This window comes from Arvicanthis niloticus, chromosome 7 (genome assembly GCF_011762505.2).
Source record: "Arvicanthis niloticus isolate mArvNil1 chromosome 7, mArvNil1.pat.X, whole genome shotgun sequence".
Lineage (NCBI taxonomy): Eukaryota > Metazoa > Chordata > Mammalia > Rodentia > Muridae > Arvicanthis > Arvicanthis niloticus.
In genome coordinates, this window is record NC_047664.1 from 37,531,916 (window position 1) to 37,559,627 (window position 27,712).

A 27,712-nucleotide genomic window follows, 5' to 3' on the forward strand; every position below is an offset into this window, starting at 1 on the left:
GCCGCGTTGCTGTGGAGACGGGGGCGGGACCTCCGGCGCAGGGCGCGAAATCCCGGGCTGCGGACCTTTGCTACAACCTTTCCCCAGCGTCGTTGAGCAGTCGCTTCCCTCAGGTACAGGGCCGGGCCTAGCGCCCCCAGCTTTTGACTAGTTCGTCCTCGTCCTCCTGCTTTGAGGCTGGCAGAGCGCGTGTGCCTAGGAGCTTTGTCCTGCGACGGCTCGGCCGTGGCTTCCTCTTTTGTAGAAGTGCATGAGATGCTGCCTACCCACAAGGCTCTGGTCCGTGGGTGGAAGGCAGGGCGTGCGTAAGGTCACAGCTGCACTCGGCGCTGTTTCTGCAGGGTCTATGCATCCTTCTTTCCCTGGTGGAGAGCTCCGCTGGGTGATTCTCCCGTCCGTGCTATCCTTACTAGTCTGCACAGATCCATAGTCGATTCAGGGGTGTAGCGGGGCGTAGGGCTCATTGTGTACACTGATCTCTCAAGTGACCAAGCAGAGAACTGAACCCACATTGCATTTGTACCATGCAACCTCTTCTGGTGTAGTTCCTGAAGGTGTATAGAGGTTTGAATTCCAGTGGCAGCTTTGTCACCTGTTAGCTGATGTCCTTGAGCACCAACCTGGAAAATGACAGTAAACATCAGCTGAGGTGGTTGTTGTTGAAGTGCGTCGTTCATGAAAAGTGCTACGGAAAAAAACGTGTGGAACCTGTGTGATAAATGTTATCTTAATTGTAGTCTGTGAGCCTTAGATTTCGTGGTAATTATCAAGTAATTTCAAGTTATCATGGTTTTAAAAAATCAATATTAAATATTTTTAAAAGAAAGATTATGTATTAAGGGAGCCAGAGAGGTGGCTCAACGCTTAAGAAATCCTTACTCCTTTTTGAGGGAATACCAGTTGGAATCCCAGCATCCACATCTGGTGGATCACAACACACCAAAATTCCAGCTTCATAGGTAGACTGCTTGTCTGGTGTCCTGGAGGCTTTGGACTCCATTTCTAGCATCTCTGTCACACAAAGTAGTTCACACCAGCCTCATAACTCAGGCTAACCTTCAATTCATGATTATTTAAAAACATTGCAAAAGGATTTATGTGTGTGACTGTCGCGCCCGCCTTGTCCAGCAAGGAAGACGTGAACAACTGGATCCTTCTCAACAGCCTTTATTGTAGAAGCGCTCTTTTGGATTTCAGGGAGAGACCTCGAATGCCCAGGGCGAGCTGCTTATATACTCTCAGCCCTGGGTTGGGGGGGGGGGAAGCGCGTGGAGGTGTGTGATTGGTCAGATTGTAGTGCCTCATAGCATACCATATTTGCATACCCCCCGGAGGGGGTGATTGGTCAGGATCGTGGTACTCTATTGGTACCTCATTAGCATACCCTGTTCGGGAGGGGCTGCCTCCAATCTGAGTTGCACATGCGAAGTGCACTGGTATCTGATACCAGAGGCCTAGGCCGTTGCCATCTTGGCTGAGACAAGACCTTATTTGGCATTTGGGCTGTGCGAGCCGGTGGTCTGATCTGAGGCACACATGCAGGACCTATGAGAAGATGTTGTGTGGCATCAGTTCGTTGGCCGCCCATCAGGGATATAAGCCTCGTGAGGGAAGGGTTAGGGGGCCACTTGCCACTTCGGCTAAGCTGTACGGGATTACCTGAGTAAACTTCTTAGAGAAGGAAACTTTGTTTCCCCTGTCCCGGTGTTTTATTCCTGCGGGACAGGGAAACAGAGCGGATCAACTGGTGGCCCGTACGGGGAGTGTTAAATCTCTGGGGTTCCAGAACTCTCAGTGGACGGTAAAGTGCCCAGTAAGTAAAAGGGGGCCTGATCTTAAACAAGTTCTCGGAAGGAGACAATTAAAGTCTGCAGTAAAGCAGCAAAACAAGTGGTGAAAGAGGATCAAAGTGAAAGTAAGAATGGGAATTTCCTCCTTTCACCCGATAGAATCGGCTCTGAAGGAGCTGCTTAGAGGTAAGGGGTTAAAAATGAAAGATTCAGTCCTTGAGACCTTTTTGGAGGAGGTAGATGCTGTAGCTCCATGGTTTGCAGTTTTGGGGCACCTAAATGCTTCAAGCTGGGATAAATTAGGACGAGATCTTGATTTCGCCTGGGAACAGGGAAGTTTAAAAGGAGGAGTGAGAGGGCTGTGGAAATTTATCTGCAGCTGCCTCAAGGATGATAGATGCTGTCAGGCATTAGAGAAGACAACAGATGCCTTGGAATAGCTGAAGGAGGAGAGGTCAGTTAAATCCAGTAGGCAGGACTCTGAGGAAGAGTCTTCCAGTTTAGAGGAAGATTTAGGGAAACTACTTGCCAAAATGGAGCCACGTGCTTTAGAGAGGAAGAAGAAAGCTAGAAAGGAAAGGAAGAGGGCAGAAGGGGCCACACTCAGGGGCGCTGTTCCATCAACTCCGCCATCTTGGCGGGATCCGTCCTCAATATCACCGTCTTATGCAGATACCTCTCCGGTACTGCCAAAGGTACTAATCAGCCAACCTTATGTCCTGAGGTTTGGAAAGAGGCCAGGATGGCCTTTCCGGTTTTTCAGGATGCCAGTAACCAACGGTACCATGAGCTGCTGGATTTTAAAACCTTAAAGGCACTGGCGGAGTCTGTTAAAGCTTATGGTATCAATGCCTCTTTTACTCAAGCTCAGTTGGAACTACTGGGTAATCATGCTATGACCCCCACAGATTGGATGAGTACAGTGAAGGCATGTCTTACCGCAGGATAGTACTTAGATTGGAAAGTCTTTTATCAAGAGTTTGCACAACAGTAGGCAGTGAAGAATCAAAGGCAGGGTAACCAGGCATGGGATTTGGATATGCTGATGGGGCAGGGCAGATTTGCCGCTAATCAAACAGGCTACCCTATTCAAGTATATGGACAGATCAATGAGATAGCCATTAAGGCATGGAAATCACTACCAAACGAGGGGAGGTGAGTGGAAACCTCACAAAGATAATTCAGGGCCCCACGGAGCCTTTTTCTGACTTTGTGGTGTGTTTGATGGAGGCAGCAGGCCGCATTTTTGGGGATTCAGATACAGCCATGCCCTTAATAGAACAACTAGTCTTTGAACAATGCACAAAGGAGTGCCGCACAGCTGTCACACCGTGGAAAGGTAGGGGCCTTCAAGCATGGATGAAAGCTTGTAGGGAGATAGGCGTCCCCCTATCTAATGCAGGCCTTGCAGCTGCTGTTTTACAAGCAACCAGAGGAAGAGAAAGTACCCCTGGGGAGTGCTTCCGCTGTGGAAAGACAGGGCACCTTAAAAGGCAATGCCCTGAGAGAGGAAAGAAGGAAGGGCAGTGAGCAGTAGGACCGGGATTGTGCCCGAGATATAAAAAAGGGAATCACTGGGCACATGAATGCCGTTCAATGAAGGATATTAATGGGCAGCCCTTGAGCAACAATTATGGAGGCTCTCGTCCAAAAAAACGGGCAGAGGGGCCCCAGACCCCAGGGCCCTCAAATATATGGGGCAATGGAGAGTCAGGCATGGCTGCCCAGCCTGTGCCCATCAACCAATATAGAAGGGCAACGCCAGGATCTGCCAGATTGGACCTCTTCTGCACCTCCCAACTCGTATTAACTCCCCAGATGGGGGTGCAGACTATAGGCACAGACTTCAGAGGACCTTTACCCTCAAACACTGTAGGGTTGCTGATCGGTAGGTCCTCTTCAGCTCTAAAAAGTTTGATCATTCATCCCGGTATAATTGATTCTGATTATGAAGGGGAAATTAAGATCATGGCCTCATCCCCAAGAGGTATTGTAGCCATTTCCCTAGGAGATAGAATTGCCCAACTATTATTACTGCCCAGCTTGCATGCGTAGTTTGCTGCAAGACCTAAGAAAAGAGGAAGCTGTGGCTTTGGCTCCACTGGAGAGGATGTAATGTTCCTCTCCCTTGATCTTGATCAGAGGCCGCTCATTGAATTGGAAGTCAATGGAAAGACTATTCCAGGCCTACTAGATACTGGGGCAGACAAAAGTATCATCGCCCTTAAAGATTGGCCATCCAATTGGCCTATTCAAGCCTCTTCCCAGATGTTACAAGGATTAGGGTACGCTAAATCACCTGACATGAGTGCCAGAGAGCTCCCCTGGAAAGATGCTGAAGGACATAGAGGACTCTTCCAACCGTATGCATTAAACCTCCCAGTTAGCTTATGGGGAAGAGACTTTTTAATAGGAATGCAATTAAAGCTTACCAATGAAGGGACTTATTCTTTTAATTCCAGAAAGATGATGAAGACATGGGCTGGCATCCCTCCCATGGTCTTGGGAGATATCTACAGGGTCATAAGAGCCCCGTTCGGGCTGAGAACAAACAGAACAGACAGGGCCTGGGTTTCTCCTAGGGGCCACTGAGGAAGGTATTCCCATTACTTGGAAAACTGAGGATCCAGTTTGGGTTCCTCAGTGGCCACTATCAGAAAAATTGACCGCAGCCCAAGACTTGGTACAAGAACAATCAGACATGGGCCATATTCGACCCTCTGTATCTCCATGGAATACACCCATCTTTGTAATCAAGAAAAAATTAGGAAAGTGAAGACTTTTGCATGATCTGCGTGCCATTAACGCCCAGATGCAGATCATGGAGCCTGTGCAAGGAGGACTTTCTTTATTGACTACTTTGCCTCAAGATTGGCCAATAATAGTCATAGATATTAAGGATTGCTTTTTTTCCATACCATTGCACCCTAAGGATTGTGAAAAGTTTGCCTTTACTCTTCCCTCTATTAATCAAGAGGATCCAGACAAAAGATTTGAGTGGGTGGTGCTCCCACAGGGCATGGCAAACAGCCCAACCATGTGCCAGCTTTATGTTGGTGCGGCCATTAAGCCTGTTAGGAAGAAATTCCCGTCCATCCGCTGCTTGCATTATATGGATGACATTTTCTTAGCTGGGAAAACTGAATTGGTACTTCATGAAGCATACCAATTGCTTACTGAGGTCCTACGTGAGTGAGGTCATCATATTGCCCCTGAGAAGGTTCAGCAGGAACAGGTGGTGTCCTATTTAGGAGCAAGGATTGGACCTCGTGAGGTAGTGCCCCAAAAGGTTGAAATCAGAGTGGATTATTTAAAGACCTTGAATGATTTTCAGAAACTATTGGGGGATGTGAATTGGATTAGACCATATTTGAAAATCCCAAATTATTTGCTTCAACCGTTGTATGATATCCTATGTGGAGATCCCGCATTAGATTCCCCCCCCCCCCCCCGAGTTTTAACCCAGGAATGCCGTGTGGCCCTACAATTAGTTGAGAAGGATTTGGGGAAGGCGGTTTTACAAAGATGTTATGAGAAAGAACCTATTTTGTTACTTATTTTTAAAACTAATTTTTTGCATTATTGTGGCAACATAGACCTTTAAAATGGATCCACCCAAAAATATCAGTTACAAAAACTATTGAATATTTTCCAATAGCAGTTGCCGCTATTGCCTTAGAGGGTATTCAGCAATGTTTACAGCATTTCGGCAGAGATCCAGCTAAGATTATTATACCATTTAGTGCTGAACAAGTACGCATTTTATGTGCTACCACTGATGATTGGGCAATTTTAAAGTGTTCTTACAGTGGGGATTTTGATAATCATTATCCGAAGCATCCCCTAATACCATTCTTTGAGAGCCATCCCATTGTGTTTCCTAAAATGACAAAGACGACTCCCATAGTAGGAGCTGCCATTATTTATACTGATGGTTCAAAAACTGGCTGCGGGTCATATAAGATTAACGATCATGAGCCTGTGTTAATACAATTTGCACCGGCTTCGCCCCAGATAATTGAGTTAAGAATTGTGATTCAGGTTTCTAAAGATTTTAAAGATGCCTTTAATTTAGTGTCTGACTCCTTATATGTGGTAAATTTGTTGAAGGCTTTAGAAGCTGCCGGAAAATTTAAAGTTAATAGTCCCATTTATTTGTTATTATTACAGTTACAAGGCTTAATTTGGCAACGGAAGTGTCCATTTTATGTTCAGCATATTCGTGCTCATACAGGTTTGCCAGGACCTGTTAGTAATGCTAATAATGAATGGCTACTCGCCGCACATTTATTTTTCCTACCATAATGGATACCCCAGCAGCACGAGCGGCCCAATTTCATAAGGAATTTCATGTAAATGCAAAAACCTTGCAGTTGAAATTCAGTATTCCTAGAGAAATTGCAAGGCAAATTATTGTGCAGTGCCCTGATTGTAGTGTGCACTTGCATCCTCCTGGGACTGGAGTTAATCCAAAAGGTCTTCTGCCATTGAGAATTTGCCAGATGGATGTGACACATTTTACTGAATTTGGAAAGCTGAAATATATTCATGTATCTGTTGATACCTGTTCAGGTATCATACATGCTTCTCCTCTAGCAGGGGAAAAGGCAAGGAATGTTATCGCTCATTGCTTGGAGGCATGGGCTGCCTGGGGTAAACCCCAACAGTTGAAAACTGATAATGGCCCTGGATATACCGCAGCCTCATTTGTTTCCTTTTACCAACAGATGCAAGTTTCACTTAAACATGGACTGCCCTATAATCCTCAAGGACAGGGCATTGTGGATCGTGCCCATTGCACCCTTAAAGAATGTTTATTTAAACAAAAAAGGGGAATTGGAAATAATCGTACCCCTAAGGAGCGCATATCTCTTGCCTTATTTACTTTAAATTTTTTACAATTGGACGTGCCAGTCCACTGCGGACTGCCATACAAATACAAAGGGATATGTTAAATGGAAAGATGTGTTGACCGGAACCTGGCATGGCCGGATCCGGTGTTGGCCTGGGCGAGAGGCTCTGTTTGTGTGTTCCCACAGGACCAACATGACCCTATCTGGGTGCCAGAGAGGATGGCAGGAAGATGCTCCATGGCTGATTCTCCTTCTCCTTCTCCTCATGGCGAGACCCACGATGATAGAGACAAGATGGGGAATCCTATCAGTGTTTCCGAGACCAATGCCAATATGACATGATGCCCAAGTGTTTCCAAGATTTATGGTGAAATAGCTAGTGTTAATTTTAGCATAGATATATTAGGAAGCTTGTGTTTTGTTAAGGAAAGTAAGTTGTCAGAAAATAGAACATGTGTTAAGATTTATAATTAGACAGGTGCCTGGCAATTGTGAATGTGAATTCTACTCGTGTAGACCTGTCCATTGCGGAGGGATTCTCGGCCTGGATTGCCCAGGCTGTGCATCGCCTGAAGGAGTGGGCAGGAATAGGGGCGTTGACTATAGTCCTGGTGGGTGTCTTAATACTGTGCCTCTATTGTCTCTGTCGTATGGTCCAAGCCCGAAGAAGAGATCTAGCCTTGGTTGCACAAGCCTTTTATGCCATTGAGGCAGGCACCTCACCACAAGTTTGGCTCGCTAGCCTGGAAGAATAATCGCATGTCAGACGAAGTACTGCAATGCACCTGACTTTCCCACTTAGCCCGGTGCAGGGAAGTGTACTCAAGAGCATACGGGTTTTGCTCTCCCTAGATCCCGTCCTGGCGAAAAAGAGCCTGGGATGGGTCTGCCATCACCCTAGGAGATGATCCCGGGGAGAGGGTAGTACAATCTTCCCCTCGAACTACTATGCTTGCTAGGCTCAAGTCAATGCTTCCTGCGATATTCTTGTTAAACAAAAAGGGGGATCTGTAAGGCGCTGGGGAGCTTGCGCGCGGCTGGTCCCGGTGGCGCGGCCCTTAGTTTATATATTTTCCTGGATGGTGGTAGTGTATGCCTTTAATCCCACCACTGGGGAGGCAGAGGTAGGCAGATCTTTGAATTCAAGGCTAGCCTGATCTACACAGCAAGTTCCAAGACAGCCAAAGCTACACAAAGAAACCCTGTCTTGAAAAACCAAAATCAAAAAAGAAAGGAAATAATAAAACTAAAACAGCAACAACAAAAATTTATGTATATTTCAACTTAGAAGCTAATTTGTGTCCTTGTTGAGAACAAACCTATCTTCTAGCCTTTCAGTACTTTTTTGGAGGTGGGGTTTTGGTTTTAGGTGGCTGTCTCAGAACTCAGTCTGTAGACCAGGCTGGCCTGGAACTAACAGAACTCTGCCTGCCTTTGCCTCCCAGATGCTGGGAGTAAAGGTGTGCACCACCACTACCTTTCAGTACTTTTTTTTTTGTTGTTGTTGTTGTTGTTGTTTTTCAAGACAGGGTTTCTCTGTGTAGCCCTGGCTGTCCTGGAACTCACTCTGTAGACCAGGCTGGCCTGGAACTCAGAAATCTACCTGCCTCTGCCTCCCAAGTGCTGGGATTAAAGGCGTGCGCCACCACCGCCCGGCTAGAAGTAACTTTTTAAGAATACAAATTAGAAGAATAAAGTGTCATGGACACAAGCTAAAGAGTTATCTGAGGAGTGGGAATCTCAATCGAAAATATGCCCATATAAGATCCAGCTGTAGGGCATTTTCTTAATTAGTAATTGATCAGGGAGGGCCTAGCCCATTGTGGGTGATCTCATCTTTGGCTGGTGGTCCTGAGTTTATAAGAACGATGGCTGAGTAAGCCATAGAGAGTAAGTCAGCACCCTTCCATGGCCTCTAGATTTCTACCCTGCCTCTAGATTTCTACCCTGTTTGAGTTCCCGCCTTTACTTCCTTCGATGATAAACTGTGATATTGTTGGTGTTCAGGAATCACCCCACAAACCATTCGAACACCGATCTCACTCAGATAGGATAGTTTATTGAGCATACACTCCAGGACTGGTCAACCAGGGCCATGGTTCAGAGTTGGGAACTGAACCATGATGTTGAGTTAATTTTAAATCTATAGAAGGGTTTAAAATTCCAAAATCCATAAACATTTGTGTCAAGTTATTCCACCAATCAGGATTTAGAAATAGGGGATTTCCTTAGGAACATGTCTTTGTTGTACACTTATTCTGCTCCCATTGGTTAGGGTATTCAACTGTGGCAGGGGACTGCCTTGTCTAATATTCATGTCCTAACTTGTCCACCAGGATGGGACTTGTCTTACATTCATGTCTTAATTTGCCAACCAGAATGTCAGTTACCCACTTACATGTCTCTTTCTGCCAAGTAGGATGTCAGATCCCAGGAAAGTCTTAGAAATTTATTTATTTATTTTTGGTTTTTCGAGACAGGGTTTCTCTGTATAGCCCTGGCTGTCCTGGAACTCACTCTGTAGACCAGGCTGTCCTGGAACTCAGAAATCCGCCTGCCTCTGCCTCCCAAGTGCTGGGATTAAAGGCGTGTGCCACCACAACCCGGCACAGTCTTAGAAATTTAAACTTTACTACTCAAAGTGAAAGTCTTATTTCAAATAGTTTCTTCTTACATTGGTGCAAGTGTTTCTCTTATGTTAGGGTCTTTTCCAGAGGCAGGTAATACCATAAAAGCTTATACATAGGTACGGGATGTGCTTGTTGGGTGGTTGGTTTGGGTCCAAGCTTGTGGATAACTATACAAAACAGTTCTACTGACTTCTATTGTGATTGGTTTCCAGGGCACAGAATATGTAATTAATTTGGCATTCGAAAGTTTCCTAGTAATAGTAGAAACATATGAGCAAATTTCCTTATAATGGCAGGCTGTCAAGGTAGCAGTTACCTAGGCCTTAACATTTTATGTAGACCTTCCTAGGTAAAATGGTCTTAATACTTTAACTAGGTCCTAACGTTGTGGAAGTATAAACCAAATAGACCCTTTCCTTCCCAACTTGCTTTCATCATGGTGTTTTATCACAGCAGTAGAAACCTTATCAAGGACAGAAAGATGCCTTCCATGTTTAGTTAGTACTGAACTAAGAAGTAGAGGAGCAGGGACCTCAGCCCCAGGCCAGGCAGGCAGCTATTTAGAAGTGTGGCTCTTGAGAGTGTGCAAGCTACTTACTCAATTTTATCTCTTTCTTGCAGTTATGAGGAAGATAAAAGGCTTTGGTTCATCAATAATCTAGTCACAGAAATACATATCAATCATTGGTTGAATTTTCATCAAGAGGATTTAACAGAGAATGGAGAAGAAGATTAGCTCCAGGTGTGTGATGGAACAAGGCAAAAATGACAGCTGAGGTTAATGGTCCAACTTCTGGGATCACGGGCATGTGGTATCACGCCTGGGTAATGTTGGAAATTCAATGTTTGGTTAAAAGTATGGGTTTTCAGCCCAAGAGATGGTGCTGCACACCTTTAATGCCAGCACTCAGCAGGCAGTGTCAGGCAGATCTCTGAGTCTATAGCTAGTGTAGTCTACAGAGTGAGATCCGGGACAGCCAGGGCTACACAGAGAAGGCTGTCTCAATAAAATAAAATAAGAAATAAAAAAATCAATCAATCAATCAGTCATGAGGTTTTATATTGATATTAAAGTCATGTTTTCTGAACATCTTTTTTGGTTTTTTTTTGTTTTGTTTTGTTTTTTGTTTTTTTTTTTTCAAGACGGGGTTTCTCTGTGTAGCTCTGGCTGTCCTGGAACTCACTCTTTAGACCAGGCTGGTCTCGAACTCAGAAATCCACCTGCCTCTGTCTCCCTAGTGCTGGGATTAAAGGTGTGTGCCAACATTGCCTGGCCTGAACATCTTTTCTAATTGCTTTTTTGAAATGCTTTTTGAGCCCAGTGTAGAGGTCATCCCACCGCTTAGGTGAAATCAGGAGCATTAGAAAGTCAAGGCCAGTCTGGGTTATATGAGATCCAGTCTGAAAAAAAAAACCAAAAAAACAAAAATAAAGATTTTCTGATTATTTTCTTGTCTAAGTAGCTAATATTTGAATTTTTATTTTGAATATTTTACTCTTTGTATGTGTGCACCCCTGCCCACCCACCCTCCTCACACAGCCTACAGAGCTCACAGAGCATTGGATCTCTTGGAGCTAGAGTTAACAGGAGTTTGGGAGCTACTGGATATGTGTTCTAGGACCTGAATTCTGGTCCTCATGAGAGCAGCAAGCTTATCTAAGCACTGAGCTATCACTACTGTTCCCTAAGACTTTTATGTAACAAATTACTATTATTATTTATTTTGATTTTTCAAGACAGAGTTTCTCTATAGCCCTGGCTGTCCTAGAACTCACTATGTAGACTAGGCTGGCCTTGAACTTAGAGATCTATATGTGCCTCTGCCTCCTGAGTGCTGAGGTTAAAGGTGTGAGTCACCACCGCCCAGCTAAAAGTTTTATTTTTATGTGTTTAGGTATTTCACCTTCATATACGTCTGTGTACCACTACATGCCTGGCACTTTTGGAGGGCAGAGGTATCAGATCCCCTAACCTGAGTTACAAATGGTTTTGAGCTGCCATGTGGCTGCTGGGAATGTAGCCCAGGTCCTCTGGGTTTATACTTAAGAACTTGTTTGTACTTTATAAATGATCCCCTTTACAATAGAATAAAGACTAGTTAAAGAACATACTAGCTGGGCAGTGGTGGCGCACACCTTTGATCTCAGCACTTGGGAGGCAGAGGCAGGCAGATTTCTGAGTTCGGGCCAGCCTGGTCTATAGAGTCAGTTCCAGGACAGCCAGGGCTACACAGAGAAACCCTGTCTCAGGGAAAAAAAACAAAACAAAAAAAAAAAAACAAAAAAAAACATACTAGACCTGCTTGGTTGAGGTAGTGCACACCTTTAACCTCAGTACTCAGGAGGCAGAGGCAGGTGGATCTCTGTGAGTTCAAGGCCAGCCTGGTCTACAGAGTGAGTTCCAGGACAGACCACCAGGGCTGCACAGAGAAACCCTATCTCTAAAACCAAAAAGAACATACTAGGCCTGAAGACCCACCTGCAGCTCTCTAGCTCCCACTGAGAGCTGACCCTGGGGGTGGGGGGTTGCTACTATTTCTGTTAGAGGCCAGGCTGCTTTCTGTTTGGGGCATAGTCAGTCTCCATGGGTGTAACAATATAGCATTGTTCAATGTTAAAATATAGTTATATTGTAAGAAAATATTTTTTTCCCTCTCTCCTTTCCTCTTTGCTTGCTCGAATGGAAGGTCTTTTAGGGATGGCGTGGTTAAGAAACCTTGTTCTCCAAAGGCACTGCCCCTCCAAAAGTCTTCTGCCTTCTCTGAGATCCAGAGGGAGTTACCTAGAAGTTTCCACTCCTTACACTATCATGCCTCACAAAATTGGACTCGACACCGGTTACGAGAACTGCGCATCAGGTGAGACTTTTTTATGTTTTCCCTTCTCAGACAAAATGGGATTAAAAAGATAATGTGTCTATGCTCTCAGGTTAAGTCCTGCCACTGCTGGCTCTAAGCTCCCTCAGGCTGGCTCTACCCGAGATCCCTAGGTTTAAACTAGTCCCCAGCTAATCTTGAGCATGTTAAACTGTGTAGGACTCAGTTTACTAGAACCTTTGAGACTTACAGACTCAGAGTTTTACCACAGTAATGCCTGTCTTTAAAGGAATAATTATAAAGTGGCTGGTCTTGCAAGTCAATGGCAGAATGCCTGCTTAAGCTGAAAGAGGCTCTGTGTTCCATTCTTGTGCGTGTGCACACGCACTGGGGAGGTGGAAAACATGATTTGTACTGTGGAAACTGCATAAAGCCCAAATTTAACCTTATGTATACGTTTGGACCATGACTTAGTCAGGTGAGATGGCAGGTGTTTTTAATCCTAGAGCTCAGGAAACAGAGATGGATTTCTGTGACTTCCAGCAGCCTGAGCTGCATTAAAAAAAGCAAAACCTTGAACTCAAAAAGAAAGTGTTTAAAAACAATCTGCTTGATTTTAGTTTTCTCTGGTTTTGTTTTGCTTTTCAAGATAGAGTTTTTCTGTGTAGTCCTGGCTTTCCTGGAACCTTCTCTGTAGACCATGCTGGCCTTGAACTCACAGATCCTCTGCCTCCTAAGTGCTGGGACTAAAGGGGCCTATCACCACTGCCTAGCTTGATTTTAGTTTTATGAACCTGTCCTCTCCATTTTCTGCTTAATGCAAGATTAACTATGACATCATCTTTTAATTCACATGATGGTTCCTACACTTGACACCTTAAAGGTTCCCCATCTTTTCCAAAAACTTCTTCTTAGCAAGATTGAGTTTAAAGTGTGTGTGTCCTTTCTTTCTTATTTCTCTAGGTGTGTGGCCAGAAAGTTCCTGTATTTGTGGATTCGAGTGACTTTTGGAAGAGTGACTCCCTCTAGAGCCAGGTACTGCTAGCTTGGGTGCTTGGACGCTATGCTGCTGCTGAGCTTCCTCTGGTCATGTTTTTTTTTTTTTTTTTTAATATATTTGAAAAATTTCTCCCCTCTCCTGCCAGGTGATGGTGGTGCACACCTTTAATCCCAGCATATCAGAGGCAGAAGCAGTTATATCTTTGAGTTTGAGGACAGCCTGGTCTATAGAGCTAGTTCTAGGATAGCCAGGGCCACACAGAAAAACCCTGTCCAAACAAAAAAAAAAAAACAAATTTCTTTTAGTTAAAATATCTCTTATCCCTTTCATTTCCTCATCAACATTACCATCATCATCACTATTATTACTTTTTAAAAAAAAGATTTGTTTATTTTATATGTATTTATATGAATACACTGTAGTTGTCTTCAGACACACCAGAAGAGGGCGTCAGATCACATTGCAGATGGTTGTGAGCCACCATGTGGTTGCTGGGAATTGAATTCAGGACCTTTGAAAGAGCAGTCAGTGGTCTCTCTCTTAACTGCTGAGCTATCTCTTCAGTGCGTCTCCCCTCCCCCCCCCCTTTTTTTTTTTTTAAAGACAGGGTCCTACTTTGTATTTTTAGCTGGTCTGGAACTCACTATGTAGACCAGGCTGGCCTCCAGCTTGGAATGCTGGGAATAAAGGTGTGTACCCTAAGGCCCTGCACTTTATTATTATTTTAAAATTACATGTATAGTGTGGGTATGTGGCTATGAATGTAGATGGCTTCAGTATTCAGAAGAGTATGTCAGATCTCCTGGAGCTGGACATACAGGACAGGAGCTTGTAAACCATCCAGGGTGGGTTCTGGTAACTGAATTTGGGTCCTCTGCCAAAAGCAGTACCTGCTTTAAACTGCTGACCCACCTCTTAAGCCCCAGGGTTTTGTTTTATAGTCAGCCTCAACATGACTGTCATTTTAACAAGTGTGTTAGATTCCTCCCCTGTTCCTTGCTAACACTAGCAGACAAGAACAGCCCCTCATGACCTTATACTGGAATGAGAATTTCATGCATATTCATTATCTTAATGGGGTTGTGTAGGAAAACAAAGCCTCATGACCTCTCTGGAAGAGATGGAACCAACCTAGGAGAAGCACATGTGCTCACACAGAGGATTGCTGAGCCTGACAGGTTGCCTTTGTAGAGGGCAGAACTTTGTAGAAACGTTGGTATTGGCCAGGGAGTTTCAGTGACGAGCAAATCCCTAGGCTGTACACTATTCCTCATTGTACTATACACATCGATATACATGCTAGGAGTCCTAAAGATAGCCACTACCCTCTGCTCTAACTCTTGGTTGCGTTGGTTTAGCTACAACACAGAAGGGAAGGTGCAAGGGGGAGTCACAGGGGTGACTCCATGTATTTCCTGGCCACCTCTAAAAGTCAGACCATTTCAATGAACAGTGTTTGCAGGGCATTTTTCAAAACTGTAGTGCCTTCATTTGTGTCTTCTTGGAACCCTTTCTTTCCCAGCTTCTGGATCACTCTTGTCTGATGGCTTCTCTTCTGTCACTTTGCTCCTCCTAACCCTTCTTCCTTGGTTCTTCTTCACTGAACTACCTGACAGCTTTGTACTGCTGTGCACCTCCTTACTGTGGTTCTTTGGTGACTCCCAGTGAATATTCTCAGTCCAAACCTATGGCCCCAACACTTGCTTTGCAAATATGACAGTTCCATTGGATACCACCCTTAATAAGTCCGAAATGAAAAATAAATTTTTTTAATTGTTCATGACAGGGTTTCATTGTGTGGCCTTAGTTGGCCTGGAACTTACTATGTAGACCAGGCTGGACTCGAACTCAGAGATCCAGCTGTCTCTGCCTCCCAAATGCTGTGATTAAAGAACATCACTAGGCTTGGCTTCAGAATGAAATCTTGGTACCTCCAACAAGCCTTCCTGCTGAGTGTTCCCCCTTCCATCCCTCCAATTAGCATGAACCAGTTCTCATCCCTCTGGGTGCCTTAGTTAAAACCCTGGGAGTCATCCTTGATTCAGTCTGCTCTGTTCTGCTGGTTTAAGATGTCAGATGTCCCAGATCATGCTGGTCCTATGTACAGTGAGTCCAGCTGCTCAGTAGCACCTGACCCAAGGAAACTCCTCACACTTTCCAGTCTTTTTCAGTCTCTGTTCAGTAGATGGTTGAAGAAACCACACATGTTGCTCTGGTCAGTCTTCAGTTGCTTTCAGTAAAAAGCAAAGTCAGATTCACACAGTGTGGTGGGATGGCCTTTATCCTCAGCACCTCAGGAGGCTGAGACAGGTAGGTCTGATTATATCCAGCCAGGCAAATATACTTTGAATCCCTGTTCAAAGAAAGCAGCAGCAGGAGCATCTACCATAGTCCTTCAGACTAACTGACCCTTTGTTTTAATATCTTATTTATTTTTTTATTTCTAGAAAAATAATTTTAATTTTCCATGAGTACTTCATTATTTTATGAATGTTCCTTAAACACACCTGTAGTCTCAACAATCAGGAGACAGAGGCGGAAGCAGGCAGACCTCTGAGTTCTTATAACTCCAGTTCTAGGAGTTATAACTCCAGTTCTAGGGTATCTGATGTCCTTTTTTCTACCAGCATGGTGCACATTGGAACAAACAGGCAAAGCACTTAAATACATAAAATAAAAATAACTACAAAACAAAGCAAAAAAACTCAACCACATCCTTGTAATTTGTGTGTGTGTGTGTGTGTGTGTGTGTGTGTGTGTGTGTATGTGTTTTGAGACAGGGTCTCTTTGTGGTCCTTGCTGTCCTAGAACTGACTGTGTAGACCTGTCTTTGCCTCCAGAGTGCTGCAATTAAAGGTATGAGCCATCACACTTGGCTTCCTGGAAGTTGTCCGTATTTAAGAGGCATCAAAACCGTGCTTTTAGAAGCTCTTAGGTGGATTGGAGAGATGGTTCAGAGGTTACAAGCACTGACTGCTCTTCCAGAGATCCTGAGTTTAATTCCCAGCAACTACATGGTGGCGTACAACCATCTATCTGTAAAGGATATGATGCCTTCTTCTGGTATGTTTGTACTTTTCCTAAAACAAATAAATAAATCTTAAAAAAAAAAAAAAAAAGCTTTTAGGTTTGTGTATGCCTGGAGTGGGTGAACTATATACAAATCAGGGGCTTCTGGGGTGTGTGTGGGGAAACCAGATGCCCTGTCGAAGAATCTCTAGTCAATTTCTGTGCTAGTTAGTTAGTTTTTGTTGTGTTTTAAATTTTCTTTTTATTTTATATGTATGTGCTTTGCCTATATGTATGCATGGATACCAAGTGGGTGACTAATGTTATTGAAGTTTAGAAGAAGGCATCCGATCTCCTGGAACTAGAACTGTGGATGGTTGTCAGCCATCGTGTGGGTACTGGGAACTGAACCTAGGTCTTTGGAAGAATAGCCAGTGCTCTTAACTGCTGAACCATCTCTCCTGCCCCTGGTTAGGTTTTGACTGTCAACCTGACAAAACTAGAGACACACAGGATAAGAAATTCAATTGAGGAGTTGCCTCCATCAGATCGATTTGTGGGCACCAGGCGGTGGTGGCATACGCCTTTAATCCCTGCACTTGGGAGGCAGAGGCAGGCGGATTTCTGAGTTCCAGGCCAGCCTGGTTTACAGAGTGAGTTCCAGGACAGCCAGGGCTACACAGAGAAACCCTGTCTCAAAAAAAAAAAAAAAAAAAAAAAAAAAAAAAAAAAAAAAAAAGATTGATTTGTGGGCATCTTTGTGGGGCATTTTCTTAATTTCTAATTGATGTAAGGAGGGAGGGCCAAGCACACTGTAGATGATGTTGCCATTCCCAGGCAGATAGACCTGGGCTATGTAAGAAAGGTAGCTGAGCAAGCCAGAAGAAGCAGGCCAGTAAGCAGCATTCCTCAGTGGCTCCTGCTTCAGTGTCTGCCTCCAAGTTTCTTTCTTGAGTTCCTGCCTTGGCTTATCAGGTCCAAAGGAAACTCTAAGAGGCGGCTCAGATGTCCAGAAAGTCCAGAAACAAGCTTGACTTGGACCATAGGAGGATGAAGACAGAGCATGTCAGTCTTGGGTACTGAGCTGTACAGAGGCCAGGCTATTTCTGGTTACAGAGTGGGGCTTTAATAAAATCTGAGTCTGGAAGAAGAGTGGAAGGGTGGTGGAACAAATTCCACAGAAGGACTTTCTATAAGCTCCAGGTGGGAGCTGAGAGACATGAGACAGGAGGGTATAGAGAAGCTGTGAGACTGCCAGGATGGAGCAGAGAGACAGGAGGTTCAAGGTTGCAGAGTCCTGGAAGGGCTTAAAGAAGCTGAGGGACTTAGCAGGCAGCTCCTAGAGACCGGGGAGGCAAGGAAATGGAGGTTGGTTCCAATGGAGGGAAGGGAGGAAATGTCTTAATACCTGCCTCCAGCCCAATGGGATGATAGCAGCTTATATGGCAGCAAACTACGCGTTTCCTTTAACATTGCCTTATGTGTAGATTTTTAACTGTCCACCCGGCTGATATGTTATGAGTTTTTTAAGTTAATCCTTTTGTTACAGATTTTGCCGGTTTTTAATTAGACTCAGCATGCTTACAGATTTTGAGGTAGATTTATACTTTAGCAGTTTTAGAGAGTTAAACCCAGACCAAAAGAGTATGAGATGAGTAGCAACAGTCCCCGTTGTGAAAAGTCTGTCCCTTTATTTTGTTTTGCTTTCCTTTCTCTTGTCACATAGTCAGATGGCTCTCCTGATATGGGACACAGATTTTAGAGCAAGTCTTTGAACAATCTTGCTTTGGTCTAGAGGAGAGGGAGCCAAACCTCAACTTCAGAACTAGCTTTTGACTGAAGTGGGAAAGCACAAAATAACAATCTAATGCCCCTTGTGCCTAAAAGACACCTGAATCCCTGTAAAACTGAATCCAGTAAGCTGAGACCAAAGAAGGCTGAGAGGGAGGAAAATTTTGAGCCCAGGCTACACACAGAGGACACTGCAGGAGGGAGCTGAGAGACGTACCTGCCAGCAGAGAGTGTTGGGAGTGTGTGCACCCTGCAGCTGGCCTACTCCTTTGCTTTCTTCTTCTCCTGCTAGTTCTGGCTCTTGGTTCCCAATAAACTTATACATCCATCAAGGATAACTTAAAAGACAGGACATTTATAGTGTGTAGTGATGGCTGGGGAGACCAGACAAAAACAAACAGGGCTTGGAGCAGAGAAAAGAGAAATAGGGAGTGGGGAATCTTTTTCCATTTCTCCAATCACTTGCCAAAATAATAGAATCTAGGATGCCATTAGATGGCCCTTTGTATTGATTATCTAAGGGGTATTGAAGTATTACAAAATTGAATACATTTAGGGTTCTTCAGGTCAGGTGTCGAAGAGGTTGGAGGTTTTCTAAGAGGCATCCCAAAGGGTAATACGAAGGTATGGAAGACACCTTTCCTATGGATGAGAGAGAGGAAGGAAAACACCGCTGTGGCCTGTAGTCTCTGGTGTCCCCAGACTCAGGACACAAGGAGGAGAGACTTGGTGCTTGGCTTTTGTAGAGGCCAGAAAGTGAGGACAAAAACCAAGCTCTAGGAGGGTGGTTCCATCCACAGGAAAGGGTTGGGGAACTGAGTCACAAAAACCACGAGGACCTAGGAGAGCTGTGAGATTACAGGCAGCTCTGAGAGGAAGGCAGGAGAGGGTGCAAAATAGCCCAGTTGGGCCTAAAGAAACTTCAGGATTGCAGCTCCAAGGGTGGAGGGACAGGATCAGGTTAAGAGGACCAGCCGTAGCCTTAAAGACTATGGCTGGGATACCTCCTCCTCCAAGAGTACCAGAGGGGTGCCATATGCTCAAGTTACTTCCTTGGACTCAGGGAAACATTTGCACTGACCAAAGGGCAAACTTACCTAATTGCATCTGGTAGATGGTGAGTCCGGTGGACTGGAGATGAGGGATCGCATTGCAGCTCAAATGACCCCAACCACAGGAGGAGCAGAGGCACCAGAAGAGCTATCCGAGTTACTGAATCACTGTACGTGGTACAGCATTGAGGGAATGGTATCTTGCCAGTTGGGAGCCAAGGAATACCACAAAGTTATACTGCACAACAAATTTCACACAAGAGATTCACTGGGAGGGAAAACCGAGGAGGGTAGCTGCCTCTGTTCAGATGAGAAGCAGCTGGGAACTGGGTAAAAGACAGGGTTTATATAGGATTTCTTGATGGGGGAGGGGGGCTCTCCAGGGTGTAGATTTCCAGGATAGGGATTGGTAGGATTTTAAGTCCTGAATTGGGATTTTTAATTTGTAGGGCAGGGCTGGGGTATTGGGGCTGGCTGTAGGGCAATTAGAATGTTTTGTGGGTGGAACCTGGTAGTTGGGGGTCCTCAGAGGAAGAGCCTGGCCACTCATGTGCCTGGAAGGGCTTTTTTTCCCTCCTGACTTTTCCCAGAATTGTACTATGTTTAAAAATGACTAAAATAAACGACCTGGTATCAGAGTTTGAACCGGTGATGGCTAAGAGCTGTACTGAGTTTCATTCCTGTTTCTTCATAGATCTTTCCCTTTTTGTCTTAAAGCCTTCGGGGACCTCTAATCCCAGTCCCATGGATAGTGGCACAGGCCTTTAGTCCCAACACTCAGGAGGCAGAGGCAAGTGGATCTCTGAGTTCAAGGCCAAGTCTGCAGCAAGTTCCAGGACAGTCAGAGCTGTTACAGAGAAGCTGTGTCTTAAAAAGAAAGAAAGAGCCAACCAAATAAACAAAACAACAAAGTAATAACACAAAATAAAAAACAAGAACACCCCCCCCCAAAAAAAAAAAAAAAACCCAACCAAAACCTCTGATATGAAATGTTGAGACAGGGAACCTCCACAGATGCAGTTGAGTTTGGTCAGCTCGTGTGTAAACCAGTCGCGAGTGTCAGGAGGAGTGCGCCAGTGACCTGCAGGGTTATGAAAGCAAAACTGGAAAGTGACTGACAGGCCAGCTTTATGGCTTACTTTGATGGCCTTTCTGGCATCAACACTGACACTTTTTCTTCTTTTTGAGACAGGATCTCAATATGTAGCCCAGGCTGTCCTGTGTGGACCAGGCTAACCAGTCTTAACAGAGATCCTTCCTCTGCCTCCCACACTGGGATTAAAAGAATTCGCAACCATATCTCTTTTCATCTCGTCTCTTTTCTTCTTCTTCTTCTTCTTCTTCTTCTTCTTCTTCTTCTTCTTCTTCTTCTTCTTCTTCTTCTTCTTCTTCTTCTTCTTCTTCTCCTCTCTCTCTCTCTCTCTTTTTCTTGAGCAGGCATTTTCTTTCATAATTCGGTCTCTTGCTATAGTTATAATTATCCTCTCTAGATTTGAACTAAATTAGCATATGTGTTTCTGTTAAGGAGTAGTGATTTATTACTATAACATTCTTTTTTTTTTTTTTTTTTTTTTTTGGTTTTTCGAGACAGGGTTTCTCTGTGTAGTCCCGGCTGTCCTGGAACTCACTTTGTAGACTAGGCTGGCCTCGAACTCAGAAATCCGCCTGCCTCTGCCTCCCAAGTGCTGGGATTAAAGGCGTGCGCCACCACCGCCCGGCACTATAACATTCATAAATGAAGTGTAATTCCCACTTTTTAGTAATAAAAACATTTTTAAAGAGTGGGCATGGTAGCACATACCTGTAATCCCAGTGTTTGTCAGGCTAAATCAGGAGATTTAGGAATTTAAGGCCAAGATAATCTGTGTTTAAGAAAAACAAACAAGCTGGGCGGTGATGGCACATGCCTTTAATCCCAGCATTTGGGAGTCAGAGGCAGGTGGATTTCTGAGTTCGAGGCCAGCCTGGTCTACAAAGTGAGTTCCAGGACAGCCGGGACTACACAGAGAAACCCTGTCTTGAAAAAACAAAAAAAAAAAAAAAAGAAAAAAAGAAAAAACAAACAAAACATGGGGCTTGCAAGATGGCTCAGAGGATGAAGGTGCTTGCTGTTGCCAGGTATGGTGGCAAACTCTGTTCATCCTACTACTCTGGAGGCAGAGGCAGGAGGATCTCTATGAGTTCAGGGCAAAGCTGGTGTACATAGTGAGACTCATGACTGCCAGGCTACACAGAAATTCTGTCTCAAAAAACTAAAAAGAAAAGGTGGGGCTTGCTCTTGAGCCCCAGGACTTGCTCAGTCTTCGGAACCTGCACTGCCGCACTTGTCTTCACACACAGTGAAGAGGGAACGAAAAGCCTCTTATTTAAACAATTCAAAAACTGTTGACAGATGCAGTAGTTTTAATTTTTTTGTTTTTTGTTTTGTTTTTCAAGACAGGGTTTCTCCATGTAGCCCTGGCTGTCCTGGAACTCACTCTGTAGACCAGGCTGGCCTGGAACTCAGAGATCCGCCTGCCTCTGCCTCCCAAGTGCTGGGATTAAGTTTGTGTAAGATGTGTGTGGCTGTGTACATGCCATGATACACGTGAGGAGGCCAGAGGACCACTTTGTACGGTAACTTTTCTCTTTCCACATTTTCGTGGTCCTGAAATCAAGTTCAAGTTGTCTGGCTTCTGTGGCTCTATCTCACCTGCTCCCCAAAATCTTAGTTTTTGTTTCCCTCATAAGCATGTGAAGATTTCAGCTTTCCCTTAGTATCTGCAATAGCCAAAGTCCTTAATGTGGTTGGTTGTCTTGATCTTGGTGTATGCCATACTGAGCTTGGGATCTGACAACCAGTGTTTACCATGCTTTGCTGTTTGGTTGAGAGATAAGGGCCATGTGAAGTGAAGCTGACTGGACAGAGATGTCAGCCCAGCCGCCTCACATCAGCTTTCTGATGTTCTCCATCTCCTTAGGTTTTTCCATGAGCAGAAAATACTACAGAAGGTCTTTGGAGGATGGAGGGAAGAATGGTGGGTCTCCCAGAGGGAGTGGAAACTCTGCGTTCGAGCTGATTGTCACTACAGGTTGCCTTTTATGTCTTATTACTTTATGCTTGTTGAAATACGAGTTTTACACTGTGTCAAACAATTATTCAATGTCTTGTTTCTGTTCCAAAGGAGTAAAGTTTTGGATTGCTTTCTAGCTTTTTAAAAAATCCTTTGAGGCTAAGTGAATCTTTACTTATTTTCGGTTATGTCTGTGCACACACATATGTATGCTTCCTCTGATTCAGATAAAAGTGTTGGCCATGCTGAGGACCTGGAAGCTTTACTCACAAAGTGCATTTCTAAATCTGAGAGTTTGGTTTCCTATGATGATTAGTTCTAGCATACTGATTATGATCAAGAAATGGTGTGTCCCACATAGACATTTGGAAAATAGGTTGGGTCAGGTAGCTGAATGAGAGAGCAAGTAGTTTAATACCTGCACAAGCAAGTAGGTTTAATCCCTAGCACCCAAAATACAAGTTAAAAACAAAAAGAACGAAAGAAGAATCTTTTATGCCACTTACATTGCAAGGAATAAATGAAGAGAAAAGTAAAAATTACATCAACTACTTGTTTTTAGGGCAGGTGAGGTAACTTAGCAGGTGAGACACTTGCTGCCTCCTGATGACTTGAGCCGGATCCCCAGAGCCGAATAGGAGAGAGCCGGCTCCGCTGAGCACTGTCCTTAGACCTCTACACTTCCACTGTGCTCCAAAACCTTCCACACAATAAATATGATAACTCAGTCCTGTTTGCTTTGTTTTGAAAAAGAGTCTCTACATAGTCTTAACTGTCCTAGAAGTCACTCTGTAGATCAGGCTGGCCTAGAACTCACAGAGATCCACCTGCCTCTGCTTCCCAAACTCTGGGAGTATACCACCACATCTTCGTCTACAAAATTCTTTAAAGATACATTTTTACAGATTAAAAAGCAAAACAAAACATTATACAGACATTTGTAAGATGAGATTCACCTCTAATTTATAATTAGTTCAGATTAAAAAGCAGACAGCTTTGAGGATTTGGAAAGCAAAGGTGTGAAGAGAGAGCAGTGAAGTGCCTCTCCTTATCACACGCTGCTGTGTGGAGAGAGAGTCCTTCGAGGAGAGATGTCACTGTGGTTGGAGAAAATGAATTTACTAAGGCCTTACAGGGCTTGATTGGCTTAGGGGCTTTGATGTTAATAGAGAAACAGTGTGTTTGATGTAGAGCTGAGAGGGTCGGATAAGAGTGCCTTACACTTAGGAGCACAGCTGGTCCGGAAAGAACTCATTCCTATGGATGTAGAGAGCAGGGAAGCTGGCGTTTTAAGCTATTTTATATGTACAGGGGCTTTGCCTGCATGTATGTCTATGCACCATGCACATGGAATACATCAGAAGTCAGAAGAGGGTGTTGGATTCCCTGGAACTGGAGTTACAGATGGTTGTGAGCTGTCATGTGGGTGCTGGGAACCTAACCCAGGTCCTAGAAAAGCAATCAGTGCTCTTAAACACAGAGCAATCTCTCTAGCCCCAATTAGTTTTTTAGATGGTTCTACCTTCAAGGGTCAAAACAATCCATTACTTTCCAGAGAAATCTTTGTGCTAATCTTAGATAGCACCCACATTCCAGACAACTGTAACGTTTCCTGATCAATTCTGTCAATTATAGCTTTCCCCTTCTAGAACGTTCCTAAGTGTAGAAGCGACTGGGTAATAGTTACTTTGTTTGTTGTCTTACTGAAAGCCCTGTTTGCATTTTGGCTCCTCAGGTACTACTTGTACAACCTGATTTTCCAGAGCTGGAAGACCTTTGTGTACCAGCAACGGGAGATGAGGAAGAGGTTCCAAAGAGCCGAGCATCATGGTGAGTGAGGAGAGAGTGTGGACAGTGTGTCTCAAGATGCCTTGACTGGCTCTCCCAGGTGTTCTGGGAAGCAGTATCACCTGGGTGAAGCAGAAGACATGCTTGATTTCCTTTCTTCTATGTAGAGTGTGATCTAGTTGACTCTCCTGTCTGATCAAATGCTGTGTCTACATTTTGTGTAGTTTGGGCATTTGAAGCTCATTAGATAGAATGTGTGAGCTGGCTGGACCTGGCCTGCAGGTTTGCCTTAACTCAGCAAAGCACAACAGCTCTCCCTCAGTGTAGACCTGTACTTCCTCCCCTGTCTTGGTGTGTGTGTTCTAGTCTCCCTCTGTGAATGTAAGCTGTAGTTACGAGCCTTTTGTTAAAGTTACGATATGCAGGTGCTTTCTCCTAGTCTGTGGTTTGTTTTTGTATCTTTTTGGTGTCCGCTGAAGTTCTTTTTTTAGAAATTTATTTTATATTTATTTCTTTTATGTGTATGGATGTTTTGCTGCATGTTTGTCCATGAGCCACATGTGTGCCTGGTGTTTATAGGAGTCAGAAGTGGGCATCTGTTTTGGAACAGGAGTTGTTCATAGGGTTGTGAGCCGCCATGTGAGTGCTGTGCAGGAAACATGTGTCTTCCACAAGAGCAGCCAGCCCTCTTCGTGACTGAGCCATTGCGCCAGCCCTATTCAAGATCTTTTAAATGGGGTTGTTTGTGTTCTTATAGTTTTGAGAGTTTTGTTTGATCTTGTGGTTCTGGCGCTGAGGAGATATTCTAAGGCAAGCAGTGTTTGAAAGACTACTCAGCTGTTTGGAAGGCTGAGGCAGAGGTCATTTGAACTCAGGAATTCAAGACAAACCTGGGCCACAATGAAAGACTCCCTTCTTAAACAAAGGTGTGTGTGTGTTCATGTCTGTCTCTGTGAATGCTCTAGTTATGAGCCTTTTGTTAAAGTCATGATTTTCAGGTGTTTTCTTCTAGTCTGTGGTTTCTCTTTGTATTATTTTTAACTTTGATGTTTAATTGATCTATTTTTATTTTGGATTGTATTATTAGTAGCACATTTTATATAGTCTATGAACTCTGTAACCTAAGACCACAAAGATTTCTCCTGTGGTTCTGAAGATTTGTAGTTGTATATGTAGCCTTGTGTATCTTGCAACCTTGCTAAGCTCATGTTTGCTCTAGGAGTTTTTCTGTAGATTCTATTGAATTTTTTAAGTTCTTATTTTATGTATGACTGTTTTGCCTGTATGTATGTATGTACACTACATGTGTGCAATGTCTGTAGAGTCAACGAGAGAGCTTCAGATTCCCTGGACAGGTGGTTGTGACCCACCATGTAGGTGTTGGGAATTCCTGGGTCCTCTGCAAGAGAGGCCAGTATATTTAACTAATGGCTAAGCAGTGTTTCCAGCTTCTCATGGGGTTTTGAGGGGTCAAACTTAGGTCCTCATGCTTGTGCTGCAAACAGCTTGCTGGTCTGGCACTCCTTAACCACTGTCCCTCTTTTTTATGTTGACACAGGGTTTTGGTAAGTTGCTCAGGCTGGCTTCAATCTTGGATCTCCTACCTGAGTCTTTTGAATAGGCTGAAATTATTTCTTTGTTAAATGTTTAGTAAAATCTGATAAGGTCCTCTATACCTGAATTCTCTTTGTTGAATGGGTTTTAGCTCGACTTAAAGCTTTGGTAGCTGTAAGATAATTTATTTCCTTTTTAGTGAGCTTCCAAGGAATTGGCTCATTTTAATATGGTATCAGATTTATGAGTCAGTAGTTTTCCATTATTATATTACATCAAATCTATAGTCACAAGGTCACTGTCCTCTTGATTTTACTTTGATAGACCAGGCCTTGCTGTACAGTTCCAACTGATGTGAGTGCTGAGGTCATGGGCACATAACCCTTATAACCCTCCTTCCTTCTGAGAGTGATAGTTTGTGTCAGTTTGCCTTGAGCTTCACCTGTTTTATTGACGTTTTCAAAGGTCCTAGTTTCTTTCTGTGCTGTGATAAAATGCTGACCAAAGCCGACTTGGGAAGGCTTTTGTCAAGGATGCCAATGCAGGAGTACAAGGCAGGAACAGAGTAGAGACCATGGAGGAAGTCTGCTTTCTGGCTTGCTCCCCTTGACCCTGCATTGTGTCCTGGAAGGTAAAATAAACCCTTTGAATCTCAGGTTGGTTCGGGTCATTGTTGTATTGTAGCCATAGGAGGTAAGTAAGGCATCAAATAACCTGTATCTGTATCCATGGTATTCTCTATGGCTTTCCTGTCTCCAGTGTCTTCCTTGATTTGTATTCCTGTCATTGCTTTGAACTTACTTCTGCAAGCTTTAGTTTGGATTTGACCTCTCTCTAGATTTTGTTTTTTAGCTGATCAAGGTAATTTTTATTTTTTAATCTTTTTTTTAAAATTCGATATTTTTTGCATTTATATTTCTTTTTTTTGTTTTGTTTTGTTTTTTTTTTTTTGTTTGTTTGTTTTGTTTTTTTGAGACTAGGTTTCTCTGTGTAGTCCTGGCTGTCCTGGAACTCACTCTGTAGACCAGGCTGGCCTGGAACTCAGAAATCTGCCTGCCTCTGCCTCCCAAGTGCTGGGATTAAAGGCGTGCGCCACCACCGCCTGGCCTCGCATTTACATTTCAAATGTTATTCCCTTTCCTGGTTTCCCCTCTGCAAACCCCTTATCCTGTCCCCCCTTACCCTGCTTCTATGAGGGTGCTCCCCCACCCACCTACCCACCCCTGCCTCACCGCCCTAGCATTCCTTCACAGGACCAAGGATCTCCCATTGATGCCAGATAAGGCCCCATCAGCTTCTTCAGTTTTTTCTCTAACTCCTCCATTGGGGTCCCTGTGCTCAGTCCGATGGTTGGTTGTGAGCATCCATATCTGTATTGGTCAGGATCTGGCAGAGCCTCTCAGGAGACCGCTGTATCAGGCTCCTGTCAGCAAGTACTTCTTGGCATTGGCTGTAGTGTCTGGGTTTGGTGTCTGCATGTGGGATGGATCCCCAGGTAGGGCAGTCTCTGGATGGCCTTACCTTCAGTCTCTGTTCCACTCTTTGTCCCTGCATTTCCTTTAGACAGGAGCAATTCTGGGTTAAAATTCTGGTTGCTACCCCCAGTTCCCCATCCCCCATTGCTATACACTTCTGTTCAATTTCCTGATCCCTCTATACATCTCCTTCTTCCTGTCTTTTCCCCCTCTCCCTCTTCTCTTCCTCCCAAGTCCCTCCCACTCTCTACTTCCCTTGATTATTTTGTTCCCCCTTCTAAGTAGGACTGAAGCATCCACTCTTTGGTCTTCCTTCCTCTTGAGCTTCATGTGGTACATGGACCATTCTTAACCACATAGCCATCTCTTCATCTTGTGTCTAGATTTTTTTTTCTTTTTCCTCCCTTTTCCCTCTAGCTCCAATCCACCTTGCTCCAGCCCCGCTCACTCCGGCCCATAGGTTTTTATTTATTTATTATATTTAAGTACACTGTATCTGTCTTCAGACACACCAGAAGAGGGCATCAGATCTTATTACAGATGGTTGTGAGCCACCATGTGATTACTAAGATTTGAATTCATGACTTCTGGAAGAGCAGTCAGTGCTCTTAACCACTGAGCCAAGACTCACCAGCTTGTGTCTAGATTTTTTAAAAAATATATATTTACTTTTATTATTGGTCAGGATAATAGGCACATCTAAAATTCACAGAGCTCTGTCTGCCTCTGTCTCCTGAGTCCTGTGTTTAAAGACCTGCCTGCACCATCATGCCTTTTCTTAAATTAAACATTTTATTTATATGTGTACGTATGTACATACATGTACATGAGTACCTGTGGAGGCCAGAAAATGTTCTTTCACCTGGAATGGGGTTGTATTTGTAAGTTGGTCAAAGTGGGT

At 44.1% G+C, this 27,712-nt stretch overlaps 1 protein-coding gene across 2 annotated transcripts in view; it reads left to right on the forward strand.

The window, feature by feature from the left end:
- The window catches only part of Sfi1 (SFI1 centrin binding protein), a 70,383-nt gene continuing 42,671 nt past the window's right edge, over window positions 1-27,712 (forward strand). For both annotated transcript variants that reach the window (XM_034508374.2, XM_076938261.1), the window contains exons 1-6: window positions 1-113; window positions 9,895-10,015; window positions 11,961-12,131; window positions 13,053-13,124; window positions 21,902-22,012; window positions 23,730-23,824. In XM_034508374.2, coding sequence (XP_034364265.1) covers window positions 9,993-10,015; window positions 11,961-12,131; window positions 13,053-13,124; window positions 21,902-22,012; window positions 23,730-23,824 — 472 coding nt within the window. In that variant the 5' untranslated portion in view covers window positions 1-113; window positions 9,895-9,992. The remainder of the gene's footprint in view (window positions 114-9,894; window positions 10,016-11,960; window positions 12,132-13,052; window positions 13,125-21,901; window positions 22,013-23,729; window positions 23,825-27,712) is intronic.